Source organism: Lagopus leucura, unplaced genomic scaffold (genome assembly GCF_019238085.1).
Source record: "Lagopus leucura isolate 7727_CA_CO unplaced genomic scaffold, USGS_WTPT01 Super-Scaffold_73, whole genome shotgun sequence".
In the NCBI taxonomy this organism is placed as follows: Eukaryota; Metazoa; Chordata; class Aves; order Galliformes; family Phasianidae; genus Lagopus; species Lagopus leucura.
In genome coordinates, this window is record NW_024962252.1 from 72,698,298 (window position 1) to 72,726,059 (window position 27,762).

General features: G+C 47.2%; 1 protein-coding gene across 2 annotated transcripts in view; it reads left to right on the forward strand.

Annotated features, from left to right (window-relative positions):
• TJAP1 (tight junction associated protein 1) overlaps nucleotides 1-27,267 on the forward strand; it is a 38,469-nt gene extending 11,202 nt beyond the window's left edge. For both annotated transcript variants that reach the window (XM_042881297.1, XM_042881291.1), the window contains exons 3-11: nucleotides 10,372-10,466; nucleotides 11,955-12,008; nucleotides 13,919-14,077; nucleotides 17,086-17,114; nucleotides 18,151-18,312; nucleotides 18,915-18,981; nucleotides 20,666-20,773; nucleotides 21,471-21,554; nucleotides 23,215-27,267. In XM_042881297.1, the coding sequence (XP_042737231.1) occupies nucleotides 13,952-14,077; nucleotides 17,086-17,114; nucleotides 18,151-18,312; nucleotides 18,915-18,981; nucleotides 20,666-20,773; nucleotides 21,471-21,554; nucleotides 23,215-24,531 (1,893 nt within the window). In that variant the 5' untranslated portion in view covers nucleotides 10,372-10,466; nucleotides 11,955-12,008; nucleotides 13,919-13,951 and the 3' untranslated portion in view covers nucleotides 24,532-27,267. The remainder of the gene's footprint in view (nucleotides 1-10,371; nucleotides 10,467-11,954; nucleotides 12,009-13,918; nucleotides 14,078-17,085; nucleotides 17,115-18,150; nucleotides 18,313-18,914; nucleotides 18,982-20,665; nucleotides 20,774-21,470; nucleotides 21,555-23,214) is intronic.
• Nucleotides 27,268-27,762: the final 495 nt, after the last annotated feature.

Consider the following 27,762-nt stretch of genomic DNA (forward strand, 5'->3'; position numbering starts at 1 on the left):
CAAACTGTGCATGAGATGTCTTCCTGGAGACGGAATGGCCCCAGGATTTAAGCCAGGTAGGAGCACTTCCCCCAGTCAGTGTAGTACTGTTCTTACACAAATAAGTTACCACTAAACTGTCCCAGCTTCTGGAAAAACCTACTTCTGATTAGTACTTCAGGGGAAGAGCACTGGAAGCTTGCTGAAGAAATGCAGATCAAGATGCAGATGCATTATTTTGGGGTCCTTGCCAGATGTCTAAGAGAAACAGGCACTAAGATCTTTCGTGTCCCTGTCTTACAAGCCACCCTAGTTCTATGTATGTAAGTCTTTTGTTTGCCTGGCTCAGGGAAAAAATAGTCTCTTTGTTGGTGTCAGTGTGAAGATGGGAGCCCTGTGAACAAGGTTTGTGGGAAGAAAAGTGGAACATCGTCTGTCCTGAGTAAACTCTGGGCTGTTGGGCTGTTCAGTTCATCAACCAATTTGCTTTTATCTTAGAAACTTGTGGTTTCCCTTCTGATAATTTCTGGGAGTCTTAAGTTCTCTGACCAGCCGATTGCTTCCATATTAGAATTTGTCTTCTGAAGACCTCCCTACTGCCATCCTTAGGCAGTAACAGGCATGAGAGATCACACGTTTGAAAGTGCTTTGGCTTTATAGCATGGTTTTTGGTTTTGGGCCATGGCTATAGTCCCTGGATCAGTTGCTGCAGGCTGGTCCATGCTGCTGTTTCATGAGGAGGATATATCACTTTTCAAAGCAGGAACTCAATGATAGATGATTAGGGAGAGTCATATACCTTGTTGCAAAAGGTATGTGACTGTGAAAGGATTGGAAATTATTTGCATTGGGCTCTCTTCTCCCTGATTTTATTTCTTCTGCCCTAAGCGTTTGATTTTGTACCAGTTGCCATTGACTCTACCTGACTTCTAGGACTCAGGTGTTGGGGAGAAAGAGTATCGCCTGAAACTGTTTTCCCTTCTCTATTCTGTGGTGCCAAACTCAACAATGTATCCTGTGGCAACATGAAGTGTAACAAAATATAAATAAGCCTAAAACTGGATTATGTGGAAAGTTACTGATTGAACATTTAATTGTGTATAATCATTGTGTGTTCCAGCTTTGTCATGCAACGTGGGCTGCAGCTGCAAAAATGAAGGTTTTAGGATTAGATATTCTTTCTGCTGCCACTTTCTGATTGCCAGGAAAGGAATAAGGCTGATTCTTGTGCTTTTACTTGCCTGTCAGTGAGTTTTAATATGTTGTGAAAGAAAGTTGGTTTAACTTCACTGCTGGCCTTCAGGAACTTGTAGGAATCCAGATCTTTGTGTTTTGACAGCCAGTCCCAAACACCTCTACCAGGAAGGTGTGCTCCCCTGGCTGGAGCATTAACTTTCACCAAGTAGCTACATCTCCCCCTGGTGGGACAGAGAGCAGAAAGCAGAGCTGTGGCAAGACTGAAATAAAGCGAATTGTTCTGATCCTGGAGCACCTTGAGCCAACAGCAGATGTGATGTTTCTGCATTCGAGACATTCCTTAGTCCAGAGTCACAGACTCTAGAGCCCAGCTCTTGTAGCTGCATGAAGCTGAAAACATGAGCCGACAGCTTGCTGTTGGCACTGTACAAATACCTTCCCTTTGCAACATCTGCATGGAAATACACTGGCATTTGTCCTTGCCCTTAGATGAGTGGTGACCTGCTAGCCTTTTGAGTGGTTTTGTCTGCTGTCTGACAAAAAAAATAAGGTGTGTGGAACATGACAGCTTGGTTTCTTTAGGACTTCTGGGACCAACTGTCCTCTTTAATCAGAGCCCCTTAGAGCATGGATGACCAGAGATGTCTGCTTGCAGTTTGGCTGTTTCTTATTCCCAATTTGCTCTCTAAAGAGCTGTACAAAGCTTACTGATGGGGGAGTCTGTAGAGGGGAGCCCTGTGGAGGTGAAGAGCTTTTCTTTGCTGCTAAAAAGGAGGTTTTTTTTTTCCCATAACCTTGGAATAATGAGCTTATGCAATCCCAAGGGATAACAGCGGTGTAGACCAGGTACTTCAGTTTTACAAGAAGAATGTCAGGCAGGGGATGCAGTGCTAGTCTGGACAAGCTGACCTCATGGTAAAACCGAAGTGCTTGGCCTTGGCCGCAATTGCCCCTTGGGAGGATTCATGCTCGTTATTACCTCCTGCTGAAGAACCACATTTGTCATTATTGCTAATGCCAGTGTTGAAGGAGCCAGCTGATGAGAGTGCTAACTGTGCCCTGAGGAGGAATTTTGTCTGAGAGAAGAATCGAAGAAGCTACTTGGTCTGGGGTTGGATGTCTGTGGTGGTCCTCCCGAGGGAGGAAGGGTGAGCTTGGGGGTTTATCACAGCATGCATGGAAGGCTGATCAGAGCAGGCTCCTCGTGTGCCATCTGTGGGGTGAATGGTGGAGGTGTGGGTCCCTGCTGCCGCTGTTAGGATCCTGTTGGTATGAGGACTAGCAGGAACCCAGGTGAATGAGAGAAGGGGCATAGCCAGAGTTGCGTGCCTCATGCAGGTCACCAGTGAAAGATGAGTGGGTGGATCTGTTTGCTTTTCCTAACCTGGATTAAACCATGTTGTATTTCTGTGACTGAACTGTCAGCATAAAATCTTTCGGCAGTTCAGTGGTGCTGAAGGCTAAGAAATGCGTTCAAAACAAATAAAAAAATCTAAAACAGATGAGGCAAACTGAGGCAGATTAACGATGGGACCACACCACAAAAAAGAGAAGATGCTCCAGGCTTACGTTCTGCTTCAGGAACCGTGCCGCTCCATTGTTTACAGAGTTGAGACAAGTTTTGTGCCTGTTCCTGCCCTTGGCTCAAGCTCTGTATCTGCTAGGCCCAAAGCATGTTTTCGAAAGCAGCCTCCTTTCCTTCTTTGTGCATTGTGGCCTGTTGAGACTACTGCTGCCAGCATGTTGTAGGTGCAGTGCTCCAACACTCCGAATCACACCTGGCTGCAGAGGCCAAGTGGAAATCCATGGGGAGTCCTTGCTGCAGTTTCTAGAGCTGTGACTTGGGTTATTTTATTGCCCCACTACCTCTTCTGTTCCTTCGAATGCTAGCTCATGAAGAACTATTGCTTATTGCAGGTAAAGTAAGGCCCAGGCTGGTCGATTGAAGAACGGTCTACTGGTGTCCTCACATAGTGCTGGAGTCTGTAATTTCACTTCATTGTACTGTCTGCTGCCTATATTCAGTGCTGTGGAGATCATAAAATATTTGTGCTAGATTTTCTGTGATAAATAGCATAAAGGATGGCTCAGGTTTCCATGGCAATGCATCTGAATGTGCTTCTGTGTCACTGAAGAAAGAGGGACTTTCAGTTGACTAAGGTTTAAAGGTTTTCCCTGAGAAAGGGGGATGGTGGTGACATTGCACGTTAGGTGTTAGCCTGCCTTTGAATAGTATCTCTGCTCCTGACATATATTCTGGAGAAAGAGGGAGCTGACATTTGCCTAATGGCAAAGGTGGACTGTGTTGTGCAAATGACAGCTGGACTCCTGGCCATGCTTAACTGCTTGGCTACAGATGCAGCTGCACGATCACACAACAGTTAAGCCTGTACCATTCTCTGCCTCTCACATCTGACCATCTGCTAGGCAAAAGCTAATTAAACCAAAATGATTCTTGCTAGGATTAAACCGTAGTGGCAGAGAAAATTGAGAATAGTACAAATATTGTTCTCCCACTACTCAATCAGGATTGCTGCTTTATTTGCGTTTGTCATTCAGCTCACTGCTGTCAGGAAGGTGTTCAGTGCATGCAGGCTTTCCTTCTTTCTAGCCCAGATCGCTTCTGGTTTAGGTGCAAGAGATAGGGCTTTGTCTTGCTGAATTTTCCTACGTTTCTTTTTTCACGACAGCTGAGGCTGTTCTGTTTGGAAAACAAAATTTGTATGGAATTTCATGCAAATGCAGTGCACAAGGCTTTTTTCTCTCCCAGCACCTTGGTTTCTTTACTTATTAATGGAAATTTCTATTGTCTTTTCTCAATGCATGCAAGTATGGTGAGCATGAATCCTGGTTTTGGTATTGGAGCCACGGGACCTCATAGCTGCTGGAAACTACTGGTGTGAATCTGAAATTCAGCACCAAGCAGTTTATTGTGAAAATGTACCTGCAGCCCTCTGAGGGTTGGAATTTATATCTTGTAAAATAAAAAATGTGGAAGTGTGGTTCCCTTAGCAACTGAACTCTCATATGTACCCACAGCCTGTGTTGCCGTGTGATTGGGGTTCAAAATAGCTCTTTTCGAAAAGTAACAAATGAAGTGGCCTTGCAGTTCTGATTTTGGTGCTGCTTCTGGTACTGAGCAGAAGTGACAGCTCACTCTGTTCCTGAGAGTGGTGACACAATTATTTTGGTGGCTGATGAGGGAAACAGTTCCCTGCAAAGGGCTTAGAATATTTTCCCTGTTGTTCTGTGCTAAGAGGGAAAGCTTGTTGCACCAGAGAAGAAGCAAGCTCTGCAGGGTAGCTCAGAGGTGGTAAGGGAAGGCAGTGGTGAAACAGAATTGCTGCAGTGGGTGTGAGGAAGGATAAAATGAGCTCAGAGACCACAGGGGAAAAGCAAGTACAAATGGAAGCGAGTACACCAAAAGAATGAAGATGAACTGTCGTGGTACTTGGGGAGAAACAGTTCAGATGGTTTTTAATTGAGGAAGAAAAAAAAAGACTGGTAGTTTGAAATTGCTAGAAATTAATTTTGACAAACTTGTTTCAGGAGGAAATGCTGTGGGAACTGGGGAGATCAGAAGCGATTTTAGAGTGTGAATTGTCAGCACATCACGCCTGTGACTTCGAACTTGTTTTGTGTATTTGATTACCGTGCTGTTAGCAACAGTACCTCCTGCTTTGGTGGGAGAGGGCAGAAGTAAGGCCGTGCCTGGGGGCACTTAGCTAACATGCTTACACTCCACGCTCTGGTTGCTCAGGTAAGCTATCGGTGAGCCATTCCTTTAGGAATGAGAGTGGGGAGGACATTCCCTTTTCTGTGTCCAAACGGGTCCAGGTGTGTTGGACATCAGCTAGCAAAAGTTGTGTGGGTGCACAGAGAGCAGGGTACAGCTCAAGTGCTTGTTATCATACTTCCTCTCTTGCTCAGGGAGAATGGAGAAAATGTCACACCATGGAGGTCTCAGCTCTATGATGATATTTGATTGGCATTGGAGTGGTGAAAACCTTCTAGTCATATCAATGTCAGTAACTTCAATACCTTAGTGTGTGATGTGGTTAGCTTATATTAATTCTAAGAAATGACACTCTTTTTTCTTAAGGAAAAAACAAGCAAACAAGCAAACACAAAACCTTCTATAGAAGCAGGAAAGGACAAAAAGGGTTAACTTCAATATTGTTAAGGATTATGTCTGTGCAGGGAAGTTGTACTGACTTAACTTAATCAGATTTGAAACAGTTGTGATTATATTAGCGCAGCATTCTTGTATAGGCATCCTTAATTTAGTTTGTCTTGTATCTATCTATTTAACTTAAGTTGATTCAACACAAAGTGCTCTCAAACTGAATTAAAAACATTTACCCAGGAGGGTTATACCATTTTACATTATTTTCTAATTCAATTTGATTTAGTGTAGTGTATACATAGACAAGACCTTGGGGAAAAAGCTGATCCTTTTTATTACTTGCTGAACAGTATGTCATGTTTGGCTGCAGCCATGTGATTATGGAATGAAAGGGCCTGTTGTGGTGCATGGTGGTGGAGGATGGGCGCACTGATCTTTGCAAACCATTGTACAGCTTGGTCATTCTTAGCCACAGTATGTGATTGTAGATTGTTCCTCCTTATAGACCGGGACTTTCTTCGCTAGTTACAGATGTAAGACCTCTGGAACACTGTCTTGAGGTTGTTCTTTGGCCTGCTAATAAATTTCATGCTGCTTTCCTGACACTGTCTCACCCCAATATGCATGTGCCCCAGTGTGAACGGTGACTTCAGCTCCTACAAAACTCATGGTGAAAAGGAAAAAGTTGTTCTCTAAGCACTGCAGATGCCAGTAAACTTTCACACTGGAAAGCATGAACCTAGTTGATGCGCTCTGTGTTTTCTCCTGGTGGCTGAAGGTTCAACGACAACTAAGCAAATGCTCTACAAACCCAATTGTACAGGTAATATTTCAGAATGAAGTTGGCTGCTCTAAACAGCTTTTTCATTTTCTGAAATTTGCTTTTACTACCACCCGCAAGCATCAGGGCTGAGCTTAAAGTCTCTGCAACCTTACAGGTATTTTCTAGGTTGGGTCACTGCAACAAACTTGCCCATCTGTCCTCTGTTAATTATGCAAATGATGTGCTGTGCTCCATTGTCAGTCTGTGTAGATACAGCCATCTGTGCGTTACTGCAGCTCATTGATGGAGAATATGTTATGGAGAGCAAATTTAGGCAAGCATGTAGGTTGCAGTAATGGTGCATTCTCTAGCATTGCTAGGTTTTCTGCTAGAGGGACAGCTCAGTGACTGGCAGTCCTTGCAGCTGAGAAGTTGGAGGCTACAGCTTTCCCATAACTTAAAAAAAATCATGAGCTGAAACAAGAGGACTGTTGGTATTAATTGCTGGGATGGGACTTAGGGAATACTTACATGTGCTGAAAGACCACTTTTCAGTGGCTGAGAAACTTAAGTTTTTCCTTGTTCATCCCAATCAAATCTAATATTCTTTCATTAGGTACTGCTGGAAGGTAACGCTTTCTCCTTTTCTTCCTCTCCTACACAGTGCAGGAACTGGCAGGGGGTCTGGGAAGGGGTTTCCTACATGTTGATTTTCTAGAGACATGTTCACCCTCTCCCTCTCATCAGATGTTTGCTCACCTTAGCCATTCTCTAGCTTGTGTTTGAGAGGGAGAATGTAAGGCTGTGAGTCCTCAATTTCCCTTGTGATCTCCCAGGCTTTAACAGATAAATGTTGTTAGGACATCAAGAGTTGTTTTTACTAGCTGGAACCACGTGGTTATTTTCAGGAGCTTTGAGAGTTTTCCTAATCTGTGTGAGCAGTTTTCTAATGGCCTGGTTTACGTCTCTTTAGATATCTAAGAAATAGATATTGCTCCAGAAGTCTTCCCATGGAAGGTCTTAAAGGAACACAGGTGAGAAGATGGAATTAGACACAAAATCTAAGGCGCAAAGACAGCAAAACTCTGGAATTTTGCATCCTAACCCACCTTGTGAGGATCAAAAGGACCACTAAGCAAACAAAAGTGATCAAACTAAAGGAATCACTGAGCAAACTAAACAGGCTTCTGGTCTGTCAGTGTTTTTGGATGAGAAGCTGTTAGTACCTCTTCTGTAGCTGTCAGTGCTAAAGGTAACTTGACGGGTGACCTTTTGTCAAGCTAGTTCTTGTGCAATATCATATGTAGCCATTAAAGGTGGTTCTCTGTTCTCGTATGGATTAGAAAGCTAGCATTCATTTCCTGGTCAGAATCTCCCCTGGGTATTTTTATTCTCCATTAACATTCCTTCTGGGGATTGTATTCGGGTCTTTTGCTTCCTGTCCTGTTCCTGTTCAGATGTTAATCAGCTGTTGTGTTCTATTCCAGTTACATGTGAGAGATGTTAGTGTTTCTGATCCGTTCTGGCTTTTATAAAAGGGTTAGGGAAGCTAAGCTGTTCTTAGCATGGTGACTAGATAATAAGCCATACTTAAGGATAGGGAGCCCAGCTGAGTTGGGGAGGTGGGGAATCTTTGTATTGTGCATGGAAGGAGTGGGACCATAAGAGAATTGTGATTTTGATAACTTGTGAGAGACTTTCATAGAGTGCATGTATGTGACAGACACATGATATGTCCTGTTTGGTGGTATTTATATTCAGCAAGAACTAAGCAAGACTGTAGAGTCCATGGATTCATTTCCTTTGGAAATATGCTAGGTGTTAGGCAGGCCTATTCTTCGACAGAGAATCTAATCCCTTTCTCTTGCTATCTCTTGAAGTTGCTCCCATGCAAGGAACAGAGATTTCTGCTTAATAGTCAAGGTTAATTGATAGGAAAAAGCGGAAATGAGCAATAATCCTTCTGAAATTCAGTTCTAATCCAAGAGACACTCTAATGCTGTTACTCAGATGTGAATTGTGAGCATTAACATGCAAGTAGAACTGAGGTGCAAATCTCTGAGCTGGGAGCTGTCATCTTTTTTTATTTTAAACTAAAAGCCTGGGAGCCTCAAAGTAGCCAGCAGCGGAATGGATTTGAACGTATTTTTAATTGAAATTCCTTCTCTGCATGAAAGGACCTCATTAAATGTTAAAATATCCTTTAATAACCTTGCAGTCCTTTTCCACTGTGCTTGGCGTGAGCGGTCTATAGGGGCTACTTCTTAACTTCAGACAGCTTGTTCTTCTGTCGTTGACAAGATCTCAGTGCAGTTTCTCCATCCCCCATCTCTCTGATTAGCAGTCTTGATCAGGCTTACTGCAGCAGCTCCTTGTGTAATCTGTCTTGAGACTCAAGGGGGCTGAGGTTGGCTCTGTCCAGAAGCACAGGAAGACAAGTGACAGATCTCTTGCTGTTGCTTCCCATGAGGCTAACAAGGAGAAATTATTGCCTCCTAATTCTTGCCGATCTCCAGAATCTGGTATTTAAGCTGTAGGCTGGTTAAACTGATTGAAAATTTTGGGTTAGCTGTGTGATTAGATAGGGCAGTAGCAGCAATTACTTTTACACGAGTATGTGATTGGAGTTTTTTTGGAGTACTGATTTGGTGATAGCCAATGGATGTTCCTGTAGTGTTGCTTTAGAAACAGATGTGGTTATGAGTGTGTTATGGAAGGTGTTTTCTCTGTCATGCAAGCTTATCTTTCTGATTAAATAGCAAGATCAAAGAAATGCTGCTTTTGAAAGGAAGATGATGTTAAAATAAGGAACATTCTCTGCAGCAGTATCACCATGTTTCTATTAAGGATCAAAAACTACTGTTCCTGAACACTGGTGAACAGGCAGCTGTATAGGATCAGAAAAAGCAACACGAGTGAAGGTAGTGATGAGGAACACATCTTAGATGTCCTCATTGTTGTTACTGGAGAGAAGGTGATGCAACTGGGTAGTGGTGTGGTTTTGCAAGAATACCGAGTAGCTATTAGTTCTGTGGATCCTGAACAGAATAGTCTTAGCCATTCAGTGCTATGTCACATCTGCTCTGATCTGTGTGGTAAATTCCATCTTTATTAAACAATGCAGAGGACATGGCCACTCTGTGAATGGATTTTACGTGGAGGGGTGCTGTCTGATAGAAACAACTAGAGCCAAACGTGTGTGCAGCTGCAGTCAGTCACTGTCACTGCACTTCGTCTCAGTGAAGGGGTGGTTTGTTTTTTGTCTTTGTGAGGGAATGGAGGAATCATTAGCTTTTGGGAGCAGCAAAGTAAATTGTTAGGTTTCCCCTGCAGTCTTCTGACCCTGTATCTGTTCATGTCTGTTTTCCTTCAAGATGTGACTATTGCTGATGGGTGTGAGCCCAAGTCTGGTAGCCCTCAATGAACTGTTCGAGTGAAGCTATATCTGTCAGTGAGCTCAGAAATGAGTCAGGAGTTATTGTGGGTAGGATCTAGAAGACTGTAGAATTGGAGCTTCTGCAGATGATAGCCTGCTAGAAAGAGAACTGTAAATGCTAAGGGGTGTTATTGGGAAAGATGGATAAGGCAGATAAAAGGGACTGAGAGGTTAAGTTTCCTCTTGTGCTAATTAGAATAGCAGTGTTTGGGCTGAAGAGCTGCCTGCTGCTGTAGCTTCACGCTAAAGCTAAGTTCTTCCTGGGTACAACAGAATGTGGACTTTTAAGCAAGTTTCTTTAGAGAGGCTTGTGAATACTTTGAGTGTAGAGCAGAATTAGCACTTTCTTCTGTTACTAGATGTTGCCTATGTCCATTTCTGCTTAGAATCACAATGTCCATCGATCTGCAGAGTGTGTCTGTTGCTCACTGAATGGAATAGCAGGGGATTGAGCCAGCTCAGATGCAAAGAATGCCTGGATATTATAGGCAGAGGGGGCCTAACTATGTAGCTAGTTACAGTGAAGTTTGCAGAACAAAGTTAGGCTGGTGTGGCAGGCTGGTTAAGGCAGAATGACAGAAACTGGATTCCTGATATTGGTCAGGCTGCCTCTTGCAGGCTGGTTCCTATTCTGCACAAGCATCCTGCTCAGTGGTGGGAAGATTAAAAGAATTTCCCTTTCTGGGGTGCAGCGAAGACAAGGAGCTTCTTTTGCACTAAGGCTCCTGTAATTAGATAGCAGCCTGATGGTGCAGCAGTTTGCTTCTGACTCCTGCCCTGGCACCTGGCTGTGGGTTGCTCTGCGCGTGCCTGGCTGTTTCCATGTATTGTGTCAATAGGTGACTGACAGTTTCCTTTCTCATGTTTCAGGAGCTGTTGGCCAGATGCTGCTGGATGCTGACAGGGGAAAGCTGATTCGGAGACAGGCAGTCAGAAATGTTTGGACACGTCGTCATTTTGGATCTGTAAGTCCTTGTTTGAGGGAAAATTGCCTGGAGGCAGTGTGGGTATTTGAGTGGAAATTCTGAAATTGTGAGGGTAGGTTTCCAGTCCTGGTATCTCTTCCAGGTAGGTGAGGATGAGATGGCAGGTAGTTCAGTTGCTGAGTATTGGATAGGAAGTGGGACAGTCCTGCCTGAACCTGAGGAACTGTGTGATGAGAAACAGTGAGGCCTTTAGCATGCTTGTTCTGAGCACCACCGTGATGGAAACATGCAGGGATCCATGGAGGCCTGTGCTTGTTTGCCAGTCTGACTTCCAGCTGTTTCTGGGAGCTGGTAGAAAAGCAGTTTCAAACTGTAACAACTGGTCCTTCCTGGATTTACATTTTTTTTTCTCTCTCTCTCTCTTTCTCTCTCACACTGTACTTTACACCTTGCTCCTGCAGATCAGTTATGCTGTTGTGGAGCTGTTCTTAACATTACTAGTCGAGACCTGACAATAGCATTGCAGTAAGGAAGGGGGCTAGACAGTTTGTTGGGTCAGGGCCAGCACCAGGGCACCTTTCAGTTTGTTTTGGCAGAGTTTTGCATGATCCTGGTTGCCTGCCTGTTCCATTCACCTTCCATCTGGCTCTCCCCATATGCATACAACTACTCCACACCCTTCACTTCTGTTGCTCCTCCGAGGGCTTGGTGCCATGGATAGGGGAAAAAAGCAGTGCAGCAATAGAGGTGCATCAGGAAAGGGAAGACTCATCTGCAGTCTCTCTCATGTCAGTGACAGTGTGATAGCCATACAGCTAAGCTCTTAGAGCTGTCTCCTGGATCCACCCGTTTCTCTTTAGGTAGTGATGGATGCCCTGAGCTTTGAATACAGAAGATCCTTTCTGAACTTGTGTTAAATCCTGGATTGGATGGGCAGTATTTCACAGAAGCCTATTTGCACCAACGTAGAGCATAACACGCTGCTTGCAAGAAGCCAGAGAGTAGCTTGTCTTCTCTCTTGTAGAGGAGTGAGCTATCACGATGGTAGGCACAGGAATGTAATGTTTTGGCTCAAAGGAGAGCCTGATAATTTCCAGCTTACTTGTAAGTGCACCTTTAGCAAGAAAAACTGACTTAACAACCACCTCATTTGTCTTCTTAGCATTTAGGCTTCACAATCTGCAGTATCAGAGAAAATGAGCAGTAAGGGTCCCATTTCACAGATTTGTTTAGTCCTTCCTGAAACCAAGGTTTTCTGGAACCTGTTGCTTCATGAATTTGCATGGTTTGGGTTGCCTGAGTGAGTCCTTGGGATGTGTCCTTGCCAAGTGCCTTACTAGCTCTTGCTGGGCTATGTGGCTCAACTGTCCTAAGCTAATCTCCTTTACAACTTACTGTTGTGGATTGAAACAGGCACTTGTAGTGTGGTAAATATCCTGTTGTGCTTCATCGTAAACATTCCCTCTTCTTTACACATTTACAACTGACTTTTTGATAGATGCTAAGTCATTTGTTTCTGTTCTTCAGGGCATCTGAGTGAGTGTCACTGCTTCATGAGGCTTTGAATTTGAGCCTAGGCTGGTAAGTCCTCAGGTCCTTTAGGGCTGGAGAAATTGTAGTAATTCCATTTTGGGATGTCTACATGAGTATTTGTTGTCCTTAGCCTGTCAGGAGTCGACAGAAGAGTTAACTGTAGGTTACCTGCATAATGGTGTGGTGTTTGCTGATATGTTTCTAACAGGAGATCAGCATTTCACTTTGAAGAGGAGAATGTCTTCCCAGCAAGATAGATCCAGCTTCCTACTACATCCCAAAAGAAACCCAGCAGTTTATTTTGGAGATGTAGTGGAACGTGCATTTGTTATGCTGGATGTGATTCTTCTAAAACATTTGAGATCTCTTCACCTTGTTTTTTTTGAAGAAAGAGATCTTGAGAAAATGACTCCAGCAAAGGTGAATTTTCAGGATTTTTGTTGTGGAGATTCACAAGCTAATCCTTGAAGGTGGCTCACGTATGTGGAAAACACAAGTACTTGTGTTCTTTTTAGAACAATAGAGGACAGCTTATAAATTATCCTGTGAAATGTAAAGCCTGACGTGGCTTGGAGCCACTCTATGTAGTACAGACATTCCACACTTGCCAGCCCTTCTAGTGGGCTCAGTATAAGTGTCAGGAGGATGCAGCTAAGCAAGAGAGGATAAGGACTGAAGATAACTCTCAGGGCTCCATTTGGACAGTGCATAACATGTAAAACTCCCCTGGCCAAAACATAAAGCAAATGAATTCCATTAAGTCATTGGTGTGGCAATATCCCTTGGCCAACTAGGAGGGCCAGTACAAGCAGGCATTAAACAGCCTTCCCATCACATGAGTGGAAAGGGTGTTCTGAGTTGTGGCAGGTCCTGCACTTCAGACTTTTGCAGATCGGGCTCCATGGATTGCAGAGATGCTAAGCTTTATCAGTGATAGGATTCAGCAAGGGAAAGGGGAATGGGAAGAGGGTGCTTACTCCAAATGTGTGGGGATTGTAAATGATGCATGTATTGTCATCAGGGGAGATCTGCCATCAGGCCCTAAAGAGATGTCTTGGAATCTCTGGGAATTACTGTCTTGTGTGCAGTGGGATGGCTGAAATTCTGGCTGGTTGAGGGAAAATCTTCCTGCTCTCCACCGGAGTTACAAAGTGGTGGGAAAGAAAATAGCTGCTTTCCTTCTGTCCCACGTGTTGCTCTTGTGCTGCTTCTGCTCCTACAGCAGGCAGAATTTTTCTGCTCAGCACAGCTGAGATAAAGGGACAAAAGCTAGTCTGGTCTTTCTCATAGCAATACTGCTGCATTTTGCAACTTCTGACCTTAGATACCAACATTAATGGCGTTGCTTCCTAATTTGATGCCACCTGCAACTTGGTCTTTACCTCTTCTGACAGAGTGAGCAGTTGTAAAAGTATGGTACCTCCTTCTGACAAGCCTCCTACAGTCTGCCCCACTTGTGTTTCTGTATAAGCAGAAAACTTCTGAATTTGGGCTCTTTAGTGACTATAGTCTCCTCCCACATAGTTCCTGCTGACAGTGACAGCACATAATCAATAACTCCTACTGTCACTGCTGCCTGTAAGGCTTGCTGTTTCCATATTGGAAAAGGCCTTTCCTAAAGAGCCTAATCAATATGCTGCTGTGAGGCCTGTTCTCGTTTGCTATATATAATCTGGATACACACAAACTACGTGAGTGAGTGTGTGTAGAAGGGGGGAGAGGATGTGCCAGCCCTCTGCTCTCACTGGCTGGGAGAAGAACACATCTATCTCTGACTTTGCTCCCTCTCCTGCAGCTGCTGCTCAAGGCTCGTGGTTGCATCCTTTTCCTGCTCTATCAATACTCTGCATGGAGACCTGCTCTGGGACTCCAGGGGAGACTATTTCCTGCTGGTTTGCTTCTAGGGTTCAATGGAGTGTCTGTGCCACTCTCTTCTGTGAACTTTCTGCTGTTGGTAGGTAACCCGCTGTTGGAGCCACGCAGGTGGGAGGATGTCGAGCACAGCTCCAACAAAGAAGCCTTACCGCAAGGCACCCCCACAGCATCGTGAGATCCGTCATGAGGTTCCCATCATTCGTGACGACCAGGATGGAGTGATCTTGGCTGAGCAGAGTCAGGTAACGGCTTGCCGGGTGGCAAAGGGCTTATCACCATTGCACCAGCAAATGGGGTTTAGTTGCACTGAGTCAGGCCAGCTTGAGCAGGCAAAGGGGTTTGAGGTTTGCAACCTGAACTTCTCCTCATCGTGGTCCCTGGAGTCCAGCAGTGAGAAGGAAGTGACAGGGTGCAGAGCAGAATTGAATGTGAAGAGCCAGACCTTGCCAGCACCGCCAGATGGTAGGAAGATGGGACAGCGAAGTGGGAAGCGGTGCCCAAACCGCAGTCGTGGGCACCTCAGCAAATTTGTGAGCCGTAGCATGGAGACAGTTGTGGTGCCTGGAAATGAGGGACACCGTTCCAGTTGTTCTTTCAAGAGCAGAAGCCTGGAACGTTCACTTATGTTTAAGGAGCCTCCTGAAGTCCTGACACCGAGGAAGTTTCGGGTCTCTTCTTCACACCAGCCCCTGAAAGGGATCTTGAAGCAGCCTGGCATGCAAACAGGCCCGTGCCCTGAGACCTTACGCAAGTCCCGCTCAGTTGAGACGCTTTCCCATGGCCGTGGTTCATGCAAGTACAGTGATCCTCAGCTCTGCCTTGTCCGTAAGGAGAAACGCTGTCTGGAGCGCAGCAGCAGTAGCGCTGCTGACATTGCCAAACGCAAAGAGAAACTCAGAGAGGAAAAACTGCAGTTCTCCAAATTCTTGGATGAGATTAGTCAGCGGGTGCTGAGTCCCATCCGCTTGCGCCCACTAGAAGAGACCAGGGGGGCAGAGCAAGACCAGAATTCTGCCTGTTGTGCCAGAAGCTCTGTGCCAGAAGGCCAAGGGGAAGGTCACCTGGAAGAGGTCAAAATGAAGCGTGCATCTGAAAGATCCTCCTGCCCAAGCAGAAGAAAATCAGAAAAGAAATGTGAGGGAATGGGAATGGCTTCATGCCAGAGAAAATGTGCAGAGGAGACTGAGAGAGTTTCCAAACTAAGAAAGAAACCCATCCCTGGGAGAAAGGACAGTAAGGAGAAGGTTCTTTCCTTGGACAGAAAGGTGGTAGATCTGTGTCAGTATGAGCTGCAGCAGCTGGCAGACTTGGGGCTGGCGGGGACATCCTCTGGGCAGCAGCACTCACTGTCTACATGGAAAAGCAGTGCAGAGGGCAAGAGAGATGAAAGCAGTCCCTGTTCACAGCTTTTACAGCCAAACCATCTATGCGCTAAGCTCGAGCGGAAGCGTACAGTGGAGCGGAACTACCCAGAGAAAGGATCCTTCTCCCCTCCAACACACAGGAGTTGGGAGAAGGGACCTGCCCCATCTAGATCCTCCCCTTCCTTCAGCCTGGCACTAAACAAGGTAGGTGCCAGGACTGCTGGCTTTTGCAGACAGGGGTCTCACAAAGGCTAAAACTCCTACCTGGATCTTATCTCACCTGTAATTCCAGGACTGGAGGGAGATAACAGGCCCCCAGACCTCATGCTGTGGGTACTCAGTCACTACAAGTGTTGCTGTCTTGTGTTGCTGCTTGTGTCTGTGCTCCAAGTTGGGTATATCTTTCTTTGAGGAGCCAGCTTCCCTTTGACTCAGGAGGTGGGGGGGCAGGAGTTGGTGCTCTCTCCCCTCTGCTGGCCTCTTGGGTATTTGCAGGTCAGAGGTGTCCCCAGTCTGCAGGGAGCAAGTTGGGAAGCTCTAGTGTCTGCAGGTGGTGGGAGGTTCTTGAGGCTCTTTATCTGCCCAGTACTCAGCTATCCTGGGGTAGTCTGTCTGATGTCTCAATCAGTGATGTCTGATTGAGACCTTTGTAAGCTGTATGCTCTTTTCTCCTTTGGGCCTGGTTTGGGACCATTGCCTCATCTTACTAGGAATTGCCTTATCTCCTTTACCGGTCACTACTGTGTGCTATGTGTGTTTGTAGAGGTCGGGGAAGCAGTTGCTAGATGATTCTGCATGAATTAATCAATTGTTGTTTGGAGTCAGAATGCAAGGAGAGGTTGGGTTGATGGGATTGCCTTTAAGGACAAGAGATTGTATGCAGACACTAAGGACTATCCTTTTAAAGTGTGAACTGATGAAGGAAGCAGCCTCCTGATGTCTTACTGCCAGAACTGGGGTAGGTTTGCTTTATGTAATATTGCTAGAAGCTTAGCAACCTCATTCACAACTGCATGTGGCATGGCCTCTAAGCTCAGAGTTGACTGTGACACTTAATAGCCAGTTTAAAGTGTTTCAGCACTTAGGGCTTCTGTAGTGCCAGCGCTACACCAGGCACCAAAAATAGACCAAGGGCAGCTTGGACGCTGTGAGAATAGTCGCAGCCTTGGGCTTTCACAAAAAGTATGGTTGTTGCTAGTGCTAATTAAATCTCACCCAGGTGTGCTGGCAGTCAACAGCCATTTCATGCTGCAGTACTCTCTCTCCTTGTTCTGCAGATCCCTGCTCCAAACATCTGTGGGGATGTTGCCCAGAATGTTTCTTTCACGGGTTTTTTGGCTTCTGGTATTTCTTGTGCTACCCTAGAATAGTTACAGTGGCTGTTTTCACGTCTGCAGGAAGAAATCCTTTTCACAGTATAATCTAGCTGGTGTAACTGGTAGGCACGTTTTTTTCATCTCCCAGATGATGCTCTGTAATTCTTTTGTGAGGCCTCGAGGGTGTTCTGATTGCTGTGGTGACAAGTTAATTCTCAATGTATACTGGCTTGTTTGATTCCTGTTGCACGCTAACTGTGGATTTGTAGGAAGCTGAAACACCAACAAAGATTATAATGTTGCAAAAGATGCTGAGATTGCAGGTGGGAGAGTAAAGTTTCCTAATTTGTGTGGTGGTTTCTAGTCCAGCTCTTCTACTCTGAACCAAAACACAGTCTGTTTTGGTATCAGCTAGCAGAGTGATGTGTACAGAGCCCAGCTTCTCTAAGTTTGCTTATCATAATCCCTCAGAGCAGGTGTGGAAGAGTCCCATATAGGGTCTAGCAACTGAAACTTTGTCCTTTAAGAACTATATGAAAGCAACTCACAGCTGTTTTCTTCCCTGTGCAGGAACCCTTGACGGATGCAGAAAGGATGAAGTAAGTGTCCAGTTCCCCCTTGATGCCTGTTGTACTGCAACTGTGTGAGTGCTGATTCCTCACATCTTGCCTGTGTCACCTGTGCAGCAAAGCTGACTGGCCCTGCAGGCTCCACATCTTCATTCAGCTCTCTTGAGAGCAGAGCTTTAGGCTGTGCCTTGCCAACCTCTGCATTGTATGCCTCACTCTGGAGGCGTGGGGACACATCTTCAGGTGCAGCAGAGGAGTTGAAACCTTTAACACGAGTAGAGAGAGAAGTGCCTTCATGTTGTGGCATCTGTTTTAATGTAAACAGCATGCAGGGGCCTGCTGCTGAGTGAGGGTGAGAACTGGGCCCTTTGCTGATGGTGCTGTGGGGCACAGACAGCTGCCAGCACTGTGCTTAAAGACATAGTGAGGAACAAGTATGCATTGCTAGAGAGGAGCTGTGCTGTGCTTCTGTATTTTTCTGAGCATAAAGGAATGAAAAACTACAGGAAATCCTTCTGACCACCACGCATGTCCTGGCTGGGGACTAACACAGCAGTTTGTATTAGAATGGGATTGACTGACAGCTGTGATCACCTCTCTTACACCCACCCCACCACCTCTCACCACCTCTGTTGCTGACCTCAAAGCTGTTCAGAGCACTCTTTCCACCATGTGTTAAAGGTGTGAGTGCTTCTGAACAGTTCAAGGGAGGAGCAGTTCAACTTCTTTATCCTACACTGGGATAAATTATTGAGTGGGTTTTATTCACCAGTGGGGGACACTGGAGCTGAACGGCCCATCTGGCCAGTGAACTTTATCCAAGCACTGTAACCTGAGAGGGAGCTGGGAGCTGATAACATGTCTGGCCAGCTAGTATGTTACAAACCATGCATCTCGTAACAATAGCGCACCTCTCTTCATGGACTGGAATCTTCTGATAGTTCAGTTCCCAACTTTTTGGGGCCCACATGTTGGGTTGGCCCCTAGAGCAGGGCGGCAGGATATGGGTGCTAGTGTGGAGTGCCCCTTGTGCCTCTTAGTGGTACCTTTGTTCCTTTGTGTCCAGGCTGCTGCAACATGAGAATGAGGAGCTGCGCCGACGGCTGATGTATGTGACTAACAAAATGGAAGCAATGGAGAGGGAGCTGGAATCAGGTCAAGACTACCTGGAGATGGAGCTGGGTCAGAACCGGGAGGAGCTGGAGAAATTCAAGGACAAATTCCGTAGGTACGGAAAAGAAAAATGAAAGAAGGATAGAGCTAGAGAGATCGTTGTCTCCAAGGACTCCCTCAGCTGGCTTGAGCAGGCTATGCCCTGTTGTGTTGAACAGAGAGGTATGCTGCATCCTCAGTGCTCTTCCAGACCAAGGGGAAAGTAAAAGCTTTGCAGCCATTGCTTTCTCCAAGGTACGGTGTAGGAACATGGCCAGCTCAAGGGATGGACAACAATAGGGAATTCTATTTATTGGTTATAAGGTGGGATCTGTCTTGGATAGCTGTCTGACATCAGCAAAAAGGAGCCGTTGACTACATGGGATGTAGTGCTTTGGTTAGGAATTAATGCTAGGCACTGATTACATGGTTACACGTAGCTTAGCTCAGAGGAGTCCTCCAAAGTCCTTATTTTCTTCAGCGAAGACATGAAAGGTCACTTAGCCAACCTCACCTTGCCCCTAATAACTGGGAGTCTGAAGGCCTATATGTTGTCTTAGTACTGTGAATACTAAGGAGTATTAGGGTTGTGGAATTACCGGTTTGCTTGGTAGTTAAGAAGAAGACTTCAGCAAAGGCCTGAGGACCATTCCTATGTGTATGATCTTGATTCTGTAGGTTACAGAACAGCTACACTGCTTCCCAGAGAACCAACCAAGACCTGGAAGACAAGCTGCATGCCCTGGTAAGTGTTCTGCTCTACATAGAGGAGGTAGAAGAGACATGTATGTCAGGAGCAGAAGGGGGAAGGATTCCTGGCTTTAGCCAGCAGATGTGGTTGGTGTAGGGTGGGGTTTGGCCATGGCCATCTATTCTCCCTTCCGGCTGGTGTCGTAAACTAGTTTCTTGATTTACTCAGCCCCTTCTTGGTCATGCATGTGAGCTTGGTTGCCCACAACATAACTGCATGGTATTCCATCATGTTGCTTCAGTCCCTCTCAAAATGCCAGGGATGTGTCAGCCAGTCTTGGGGTAGTCATCCTGGGAGGACGGGGGCAGAGCCAGTGTGCGTGTGTGTCTGTTGTGTGCATTCATAACACTCATGGCTGTTTCTTTTCTCTCCCTCCCTCTCTCTTTCTCTCTCTCTCTCTTTCTCGTCCTCACGCTGCTGCTGGCACACGCTGGGCGCGCTCACCTCTCAGGCCTCTCTCAGCCAAAGCTGGATTTTTGCAGTTGCGTCTTTTCGTTTGTGTGTTTTTTCTTTTTCCTCTTCACGTGTCTTAGCCTGTTGGTTTCATTGTCAGTCCCACATATATGCCATCCCAAATGGAGGGGCCTCAGCCCTCATCCAGCCAAGGGTTCACCTGGTGTCCAGCAGCTGCCCACAGGTGCAGCAGGTCCTAGCTTGCAGTGCTCCATCTTAAGAGCATTTGGCTCTGGGCCAGCTGGAGCATGGAGCACTGGGAAGTGGTGCCCATACGCTGTGGCACTGCACAAGATGTGGATGGCTGTGAACCTTGTTTGCTCCCTTTCCTTCCCCTTCTGGGTTGTGAGCAGGCAAGTTGAACAGCTGAAATGTAGCCCAAGATGAGGGTGGGTGGGTTTTTTTTGTTTTTTTTTTTAATGTTTAGTTCTAGCCCTTGAATTTCTTGGGTTAATATAAACTGTGTTGGTTCCTAAACCAATTGTATATTTGGGACGGATTCTCCTCCTCAACCCCCTTGTGTCACTGTACTTCACGTGTGACTCATCATTGGTCACAGCCTTGGAGCAGACTAGATCAGTGTTGGAGGAACTTCTTGAGAAAGGGGATGGCTTGGTTGTTCTGAGCTATTGCTCCTCTCAGTTGTTACATCTGAGTTTCTGTCTGCCCTGCACCTGAACTATTAGGGAGTCTAAAGAGACAAGATCATCTGCTTTAGGGAGGGTGCTAGGGAAACTCCAGATGAAGCTGTGCAGGTCCTTTTTCTTAGTAGAGCAAGAGCTGAAGTCTTTGAAGATGGAGCCCTTTCCCTGCCAAAAAAAACCTGTCCATTCAGCATTGACTGCTGAACTTTATCAGCAGTGTTCTTGTTCTGTTGGTCCTGAGCAGAGGGCTGATTATCACGAGCTCAAAGGTGGTTACTGCTAGTGGCAAGATGACTGTTCAAAACCAGTAGCTTGCCATCAGACACCCTGTGAGCCATGACAGAGAAGAAACATAGTTATGCTGCAAGAAGAGGGACTGCATTAGGGACGTTCAAACTCACTAGTTGTCTCTGTACCTAGCAGAGTGAATCCCTCCCGAGGTGAAGAGCCCTTTGTCTGTCTGTGTAGAAGTTCTTGTGTATCAGCTGAGCATGTCATTGTGCTATGCCGGAGTGAGGTGGGTGGTAGAACCGGTTTCTTCTGTGCTGTGGAAATTTACACCTGGTATTCTTGCATCTCAGATTAAAAAGGCAGAGATGGACCGCAAGACATTGGACTGGGAGATTGTAGAGCTCACTAATAAATTGCTTGATGCCAAAACAACTATCAATAAGCTGGAGGAACTTAATGTAAGTGTGAGTCTACAAATGGTTGTGGATCTGTGTTGAGGTGTGGGCTTTTTTTCTGGTTCAAAGTCATTAGTGTAAAGAAGCACATGAATAACTAAAATGTGTATAAAAATGTGAGAACAAGCAAATAGAAAAGGGCTTGAGGGGATGAGCAAGAAAGACCTGATCTTCAAATTTGATATGTTTACTTTTCTAGCATTTAATCGTAAGGTTTGACCTGTGCCCAGGCTGTAGTAACCAAGTGGTTATTTAGTTTAGAAGTGGGAGGGAACTATTGCCTTTTCCACACAATTAATGTAGAAGTTCCTGGATTTGGTGCGTGTTTCTATTAACTGCTCTCAGTTCACTCCAGTCTGTTTGCAAGATGCCTGGCATTGAGCAGTATCTGCAGGCATGTCTGAGAGCTCCGAGATGTCCAGCAAAAATCTGGTGGGACTTTTGGAGATCAGTTTCACAAAAGGATAGGAGTTTGATGTATGGAGTGAATATAGGCCTGGAACAAGAGTTGAAAGGGACATGGCTGAGTTGTAAGAAGTACACGAGGTGTGGAGAGGAGGGAAAGGCAGGCACCCTCAGAAGAAGTTCATGATATTCCACCTTCTGTTTGAAGCTGGTGAGGTGGTGTCATTTCAGGTAAGAGATCAGTCTGACACTGTTGCATGCCTGTGCCTTTTTTTTTTTTCTTTTTTTTTGTCAGGAACGCTATCGACAGGACTGTAACCTGGCGGTACAGCTGCTCAAGTGTAACAAGTCCCACTTCAGGAACCACAAATTTGCTGATGTGAGTAACAGTCCCACTGAGGTGGGGAAGAAGGTCCCGTGGTTTCCACCTGTCTTTCTTCTTCCAGCTTTCTCTGCAGCTTTTCTCTTTTGGCCTCTCATCCGTCAGCCACAGGCAGAGGTATGGGGGGGCTCCTGTTCCTAGTCCCACCAAGAAGCCAGTGCAGAGCCTCTGCCAGCTCCTCTTTCACACCAGCTCCATTTCACAGTGCAGCCAAGAGCTGTTATAAAAAGCACAATAACCTTGAATTTGATAGCCTGCTGGGTGCCTGATGGGAGCTGGCTAAAGGACAGATTTCTCTCTTACCCTGCTCTCTCCTCTTTCGTTTCTTACCTGGCCACATGCAAGGGCTGTGCTGTGTGATGGAGTCAAGCAGCAGTCTGTTGTCCCTACTTCACTTCTTGCTCTTATGAAAAGTTTTGGAGGCAACATTCAGAATGACTTTTGGGTTTCTTGAATGGTAGATATTGGTACCAACATATACTCTTGCTTGTGAGAGCTCATCCTGCCCTTGGGGTAAGTAAAGGTGGAGGTTAGGCCTTTCACGTTGGTAGCATCACTCATTTGATTGGGAATATTTTTCAGGCGTTTAACCCAGCTCTCTCTCTTTCTGTGCCTTTAGCCTTCAGACCTTCTTATGTTCCTTTCTGCAAAACCATGTGCTCATCTTTAGTAACTTAGCAGGTGACCAACATGTCCCCCTCCCCCATTGTGTCTCAAATTAGCACTCTTGAGGTCAGTGTATCAGTTACTGCTGGAGTAACCTTGACCCCTCTCCCAGCTGTCACCACTCCCCAGGGCTTTGAATTCTGCCCCCCAGAGTGCTGTGTCCTACATGGCTGCCACTGGAGGGGGGTGGTACTGAGCCACTGTGCAAGCAGTCTGCTTCCCAGCCAGCTGTTTGCATGCACTGTGCCCCCAGCTTTGGATGGAGTTTCCTTCTGGCTGTGACGGGATGGACCTTGCTGTGCCATGGAGTGGCTTGTGAAGCTTTGTTCTCCATGCTGGTGCATTTGACAGGACAGTGGGGAGAGCAGTAGCACTCATCTGCGGGACAAGGAGCAGTGCTTAACTCTGCTGGACCTTGGTCCTGAGGCTGCGGTAATAAATAAGCCCTGTGTTTGCCTCTCTGAAACAGAGTGAGTTGACGAAATAGGATGATGTGAGAGGAGTCAATGGGAGCAAGGGAAGGCATCAATTCTGATCTGTGGGCAGGCTGCCAAGGCAGCAAGGCTGTAATTACTGCATTTGGGGAGCGCTGCAGATGTGAGCACTGGGGGATGTGCAGTCACTTCAGTGCAACCACCAGCTGATTTTCCACAGATCAATAGACCTCTCCCCAGCATGCACTGGCTGGCCTTGTCTCTGTGCTCACAGGCATGGCTTGTGACACCATTTCTTGTTTTGTTTTTTTTTCCCCAAGATGGGCCTGTGAACTATGGCCTAGGAACATGAGTGGTATGACAGGAACAGAGCCTTGTTAGTCTGTCATATATGGCAGGTTCTCTTTTGGAAAGAGATGCCTACCCCAAGGCAAGGTAGATAAACGTTAGTATTGAGATGAAGATTAAAGATGAAGGTTGGCTGGAAAAGGCAGATTTTTTGAAACTGCGTGACTTGTATGTCAGTACCCTTCTAATGTTCTGTTCCTTCTCCCTAGCTTCCCTATGAGCTGCAGGATATGGTCAATAAGCATTTGCACAGCACTCAGGAGTCTGCAGGCCCTGGTCAAGAGGCAACCCACACCTTGGCACCATCTGATGTTGTGCCCACCTCAGTCATTGCCAGGGTTTTGGAGAAGCCAGAATCTCTGGTACTGAATTCAGCCACGTCTAGCAGTGGCACCTGTCCTGTGGCTGAGGATGTCTTTGTGCATGTGGACATGAGTGGAGCCCCTCCTGATGCCTGCAGCAGTGCAGGGCAGATGAAGAAGGAGGGAGGGGAAGTTGGGAAGCAGCAGAACGGTGGCTGCAAGCCACAGGGTAGTGTGGAAAGCGTGCAAGAGGATGTGCCAGCCTTTGAGAAGCTAAGCCCATACCCTACACCTTCACCTCCCCATCCTATGTACCCTGGGCGGAAAGTAATTGAGTTCTCTGAGGACAAGGTAAGGATTCCAAAGAACAGTCCTCTGCCCAACTGTACATATGCTACACGCCAGGCCATCTCCCTCAGCCTGGTACAGAGTGAAGATGAGAGCTGCGACAGGCACCGGACACTTCCCAACAGCCCTGCTTCAGAAGGACGCCGCTCGGCCTCCAGCTGTTCCTGTCAGCAGTCCCCCAAAGCAGCCAGGGCTCATGGCTCTTCCCAGAGCAGCCCCTTCAGCAGCCCTCCCCAGATCCCGAGCGCCTTCGCTAGCTCTGCCAGCTCTGAGGAGGACCTGCTGGCTAACTGGCAGCGTATGTTTGTGGACAAGGCACCCCCCACTTCAGAGCGGGTGCTGATGAACCGTACGGCCTTCAGCCGCGACACAGCCCCTGAGCTCCAGAAGAGGTTCAGCCGTTCCATGCAGGAGCTGGATAGGGCAGCCTCTGCCTACTCAGATGGTGAGGAGTCTGCCCAGAGCTGCAGCTGGACTGTGAGCCGGGACTCAAGCGTGGACACAGACAGCACTGAATCCAGAGCCCGCAGGAGCCATTTCTCTTCTGACTATGGTACAGATTTCTCCCAGGATGAAGCCCAGAGGCTGTTGCAGGGAAGTGGTGGAGGCACTGCTGAGCCTGGAAGTCCACCCCCAGAAAAGCACAAGGACTATGTGGACCTTGGCTTACCTGAGAGCCCAGCTGATGAGAGAGAGTTGTTGCTCCAGGGAAGCAAGGAGAGTAACCAAGGAGGAGCTCAAGAGGAAAGTGGGGAAGGCAGGGTCAAGCCTCCCTTCAGTCGGCCGCACCGCAGCCCCAAGAGAATGGGGGTCCACCATCTGCATCGCAAGGACAGTCTGACGCAGGCCCAGGAGCAAGGCAACCTTCTCAGCTGAGGCAGGGGAAGCAGCAGCCACATGCCGCGGAGCTGTGGGAGATGCCTCCATCTGTCTTCTGAGGGAGAAACCTCTCTCAGTGCCCTCCACCCTAGGAGGAACTCTGGGCTCTGCTCTTAAATGTTCTGTTTATTCTCTTTCGCTACCTGGAAGAGCTGGGGTTCCCATTCCCTGGCACCTCAGACCTGCAGTACTAGCACATGTTGTGCAGAAGCACACCCACTGCCCTGGCACGCTCACAGCTCTCTTCACAGCCTCACACTGGTGCCTGTACCAGACCTTGTTCTTGGTACCCACAACCTGGTGCCTCTCCTCTCTGCGCTCCCATCCTCCCTTTCCCCTTCCCACTCAGGTACCTGAGGCCCCGGCTGCTCCCATACTGGTGCCTGCAGCTGCTCTGCTCCCTTTTAACTCGTGCCAACAGGGCAGCGTGCCTGGATGGTGGTGTCTGATTCCCTGGGAGCCCCCAAGGGCCATGAGGACTCTCCCAGGGGATGGATCTGGTCCCTAGGGTGTATGCCGAGGATGCTGGTTTCTTATTTTCCTGTTGGTTTTTTTCCCCCTAGTCCCCTGGGTTGTGTTCTTCAGAATCTGCGCCTGTAGCTCCCCATTGCTCAGCTCAGCACCTGGCCTGCACTGAATCGAGATGCAGGCCGGGGCTGTGCTGTGACATTCAGCTGAGAGGCCTTGGGGAAGGAGGGAGGGGAAGGTCAGTTCCTTCCCAGGCAGGGCATTGCCCTCTGGGCCATGTGGTATGTTTGTGTGTCTCCTCCCTCACACCTCTTCCCCCGCTCTCTGTGCTGTTGTTTTGTTTGAATGGTGCTGACTCCTTGCTCTTGGGTGGGCTTCTTTCTTCTTTCCAAGCCTTTGGTTTTGGGGTGTATTGGTTTTTTTTTGTTTGTTTTTTTTTGTTTTTTTTTTTTGTTTGTTTTCCCCCGCCCTGCATAAACAGACGCAGTGGTTGGCAGCCAGTCTGTTCCTTGCGTTAAGGGCGTGTTAGGGGTGGCTCAGCTCTGAGCTGCGCTTCCCTCTGATCCTGGCCTTCAGCCTGCAGAAATCCCTCCAAATTTGGAAAACGAGATCTTGCCCCCGGGGGAGTGAGGCATGAAGGATGCTACTAGGATTTTCTGGGCAGGGCTTTGTGTACCATGGCCCGTGGGGATGTGAGGGAGCTGCTCCCTGCGGCTGCACTACCTCACGCCTCAGTAGCACCTGTCTGCCAGAGTCTCTTTGTGCCCCCCTCTGGGGGCTCCAGGCTGGCTCTGGTGCTTCCACTCCTGAGCAAGGGTCTCTCTGTGTGTTTTTCCTAGTGTAGTGTGTATTACGTGATTCTTCTTCACGGTCTTGTGTGCTCAGTGTCTTATTGGGGGGAGGGAAAGGGAGAGGTCTGTAGATGTAGGTATTTTTTTTGAGGGCTAACAAAGCCTGGTGTCCAGTTTTTAATTTTGTCCTGTGCCCTTGTCCATGTTTCATCCCCAGCCTAGGGGTGTGAGGCGAAGGTCTGGCCTGCTTCCTGGGCTGTGCTGCCCCCACACCAGCTGGCTGTCCTTAGCCTGCTGTCTGTTTTTTTGAGTTGCGTTTGTGTTGTCTTCTTTCCCTACTCCATTAGTTCTGTACTAGCTGGCTGTGTTGGAGGAGAGCAGCTCACTGCCCAGGAGGGAGCTGACAGCAAGAGACGCAGCCAACAGCTGCCCCAGGGTCCTGCTCCCCTCCCAGACCCCTATCTCACCAGAGGGCTGCACTTGCAGCTGGAGGCAGCCAGGGCCCCAGCTCCAGCCTGGAGGCTCCAGGGCCTGTGAAAGGTAGTTGCAGGCCTCTGTGGGGCTTGGTGTGCCCTAGTTGGAGCTGCTGCCTATGTATTTACCTTCTGTCCCACCTCAAACAGCTGTGGAGTTCAATGCCGACCTCAAGGTAGAGGTGGGACTCAGTATTTTACTACAGTATTTCACTCAATTCCTGTGCAAACAGGCTGGTGCTGAGAGCAGAAGCTTCCTTTTAGCTTGCAGGGCATTATTTCTTATCCTGAAAGTTGTGATGGGATCCTTGCATTTGCTCTCCCCTGCCACTATGCTGCTGAATTTCTCCTGCTCTTCTGCAGCAGTACTGAGGGCTTTCACCTGCAGCAGCCACTATCCTGTGGCTCGTGGACATCACCTGGGGTTGGGTGCTTTTGGAATGGACTCTTGGGGCTCTCTGAACACCTGTGGCACATGTGGGACAGCCTGTCAGAGAAGGCTGGCTGATGTGGGTTAGCTCATCTGCCTCATTGCAGCTGGGAGGCACTGCCCTTCAGGGCTCATCTCTCCTGGTGTGCTGGTCAGGGGACAAAACACATTCTCTTGCTGAAACTGAATGGTGCTGGGCAGAGCTGGGCTCCCCTATGCTTTTGGTCTCAGTAAGCTAAAAGCACAACGGAGGAAAGAAGGGTGGGAAAGGAGTGCCCACAGCCTTCACATGCAGTTGTTTCATAGCATTAGGCCACTGGCAGGCAGTGAGGGGGAGCGAGCAGCCGAAGGAGGAGTAGACCCCCCTCCCAGCCAGCACAGTGCCTGTCCTCTGCTCTCCTCCAGAAATGTTGGCTCTGGGGCCTTGAGCTGACCCAACTTTCAGTGTCCCAACTCCAGACTGTTAATCTGTAACTAATGTGTTCTGTTGTTGTTGTTTTGCTTTTTTTTTTTTCTGAAATTTTCAAACTGATGTATATTTTAAGACCAGAAATAAACTATTTTAAAAGTAGGAGGTGATGGCTGTAGCACTCTCACCTGGGTAGGGACCTGGGCCAGACCCATCTTCAGTTTGTGAGGTAGCAGAGCCTCTTATGGTACAGAGCCAATCTTGCTGAGCTGCATGTGCCTCCTGTAAGTTTTCCAGTAGTTGTGAATTCACAGGTCATCCTCTCTGCCTGCCTCAGTCTGTTTCAAGGTTTTTGTACAGATCAAATTGTCTGCATTAGACAAGAGGTACAGTCCCAGGCAATGGGGGGTACGGGAGATGAGTGGTGTTTTACTTTTATAATTGCATTAGAGCAGATGCTCTGGAATCTATTCTCTGGGTCTGAGTGAATATGGACAGCTCAAAGTTCAGAATGAGCCTCTTGGCCAAAATCCCTCTGTCTTCATGTCACTTTTGACTCTAAAGCTAACAGTGGGGGTTTTTGTTTTTTTTTAACAAAAATTAAAAAACAGATTATTGAACCAGGCAACTTTGGGAAACATTGAAAAATAATGTAGG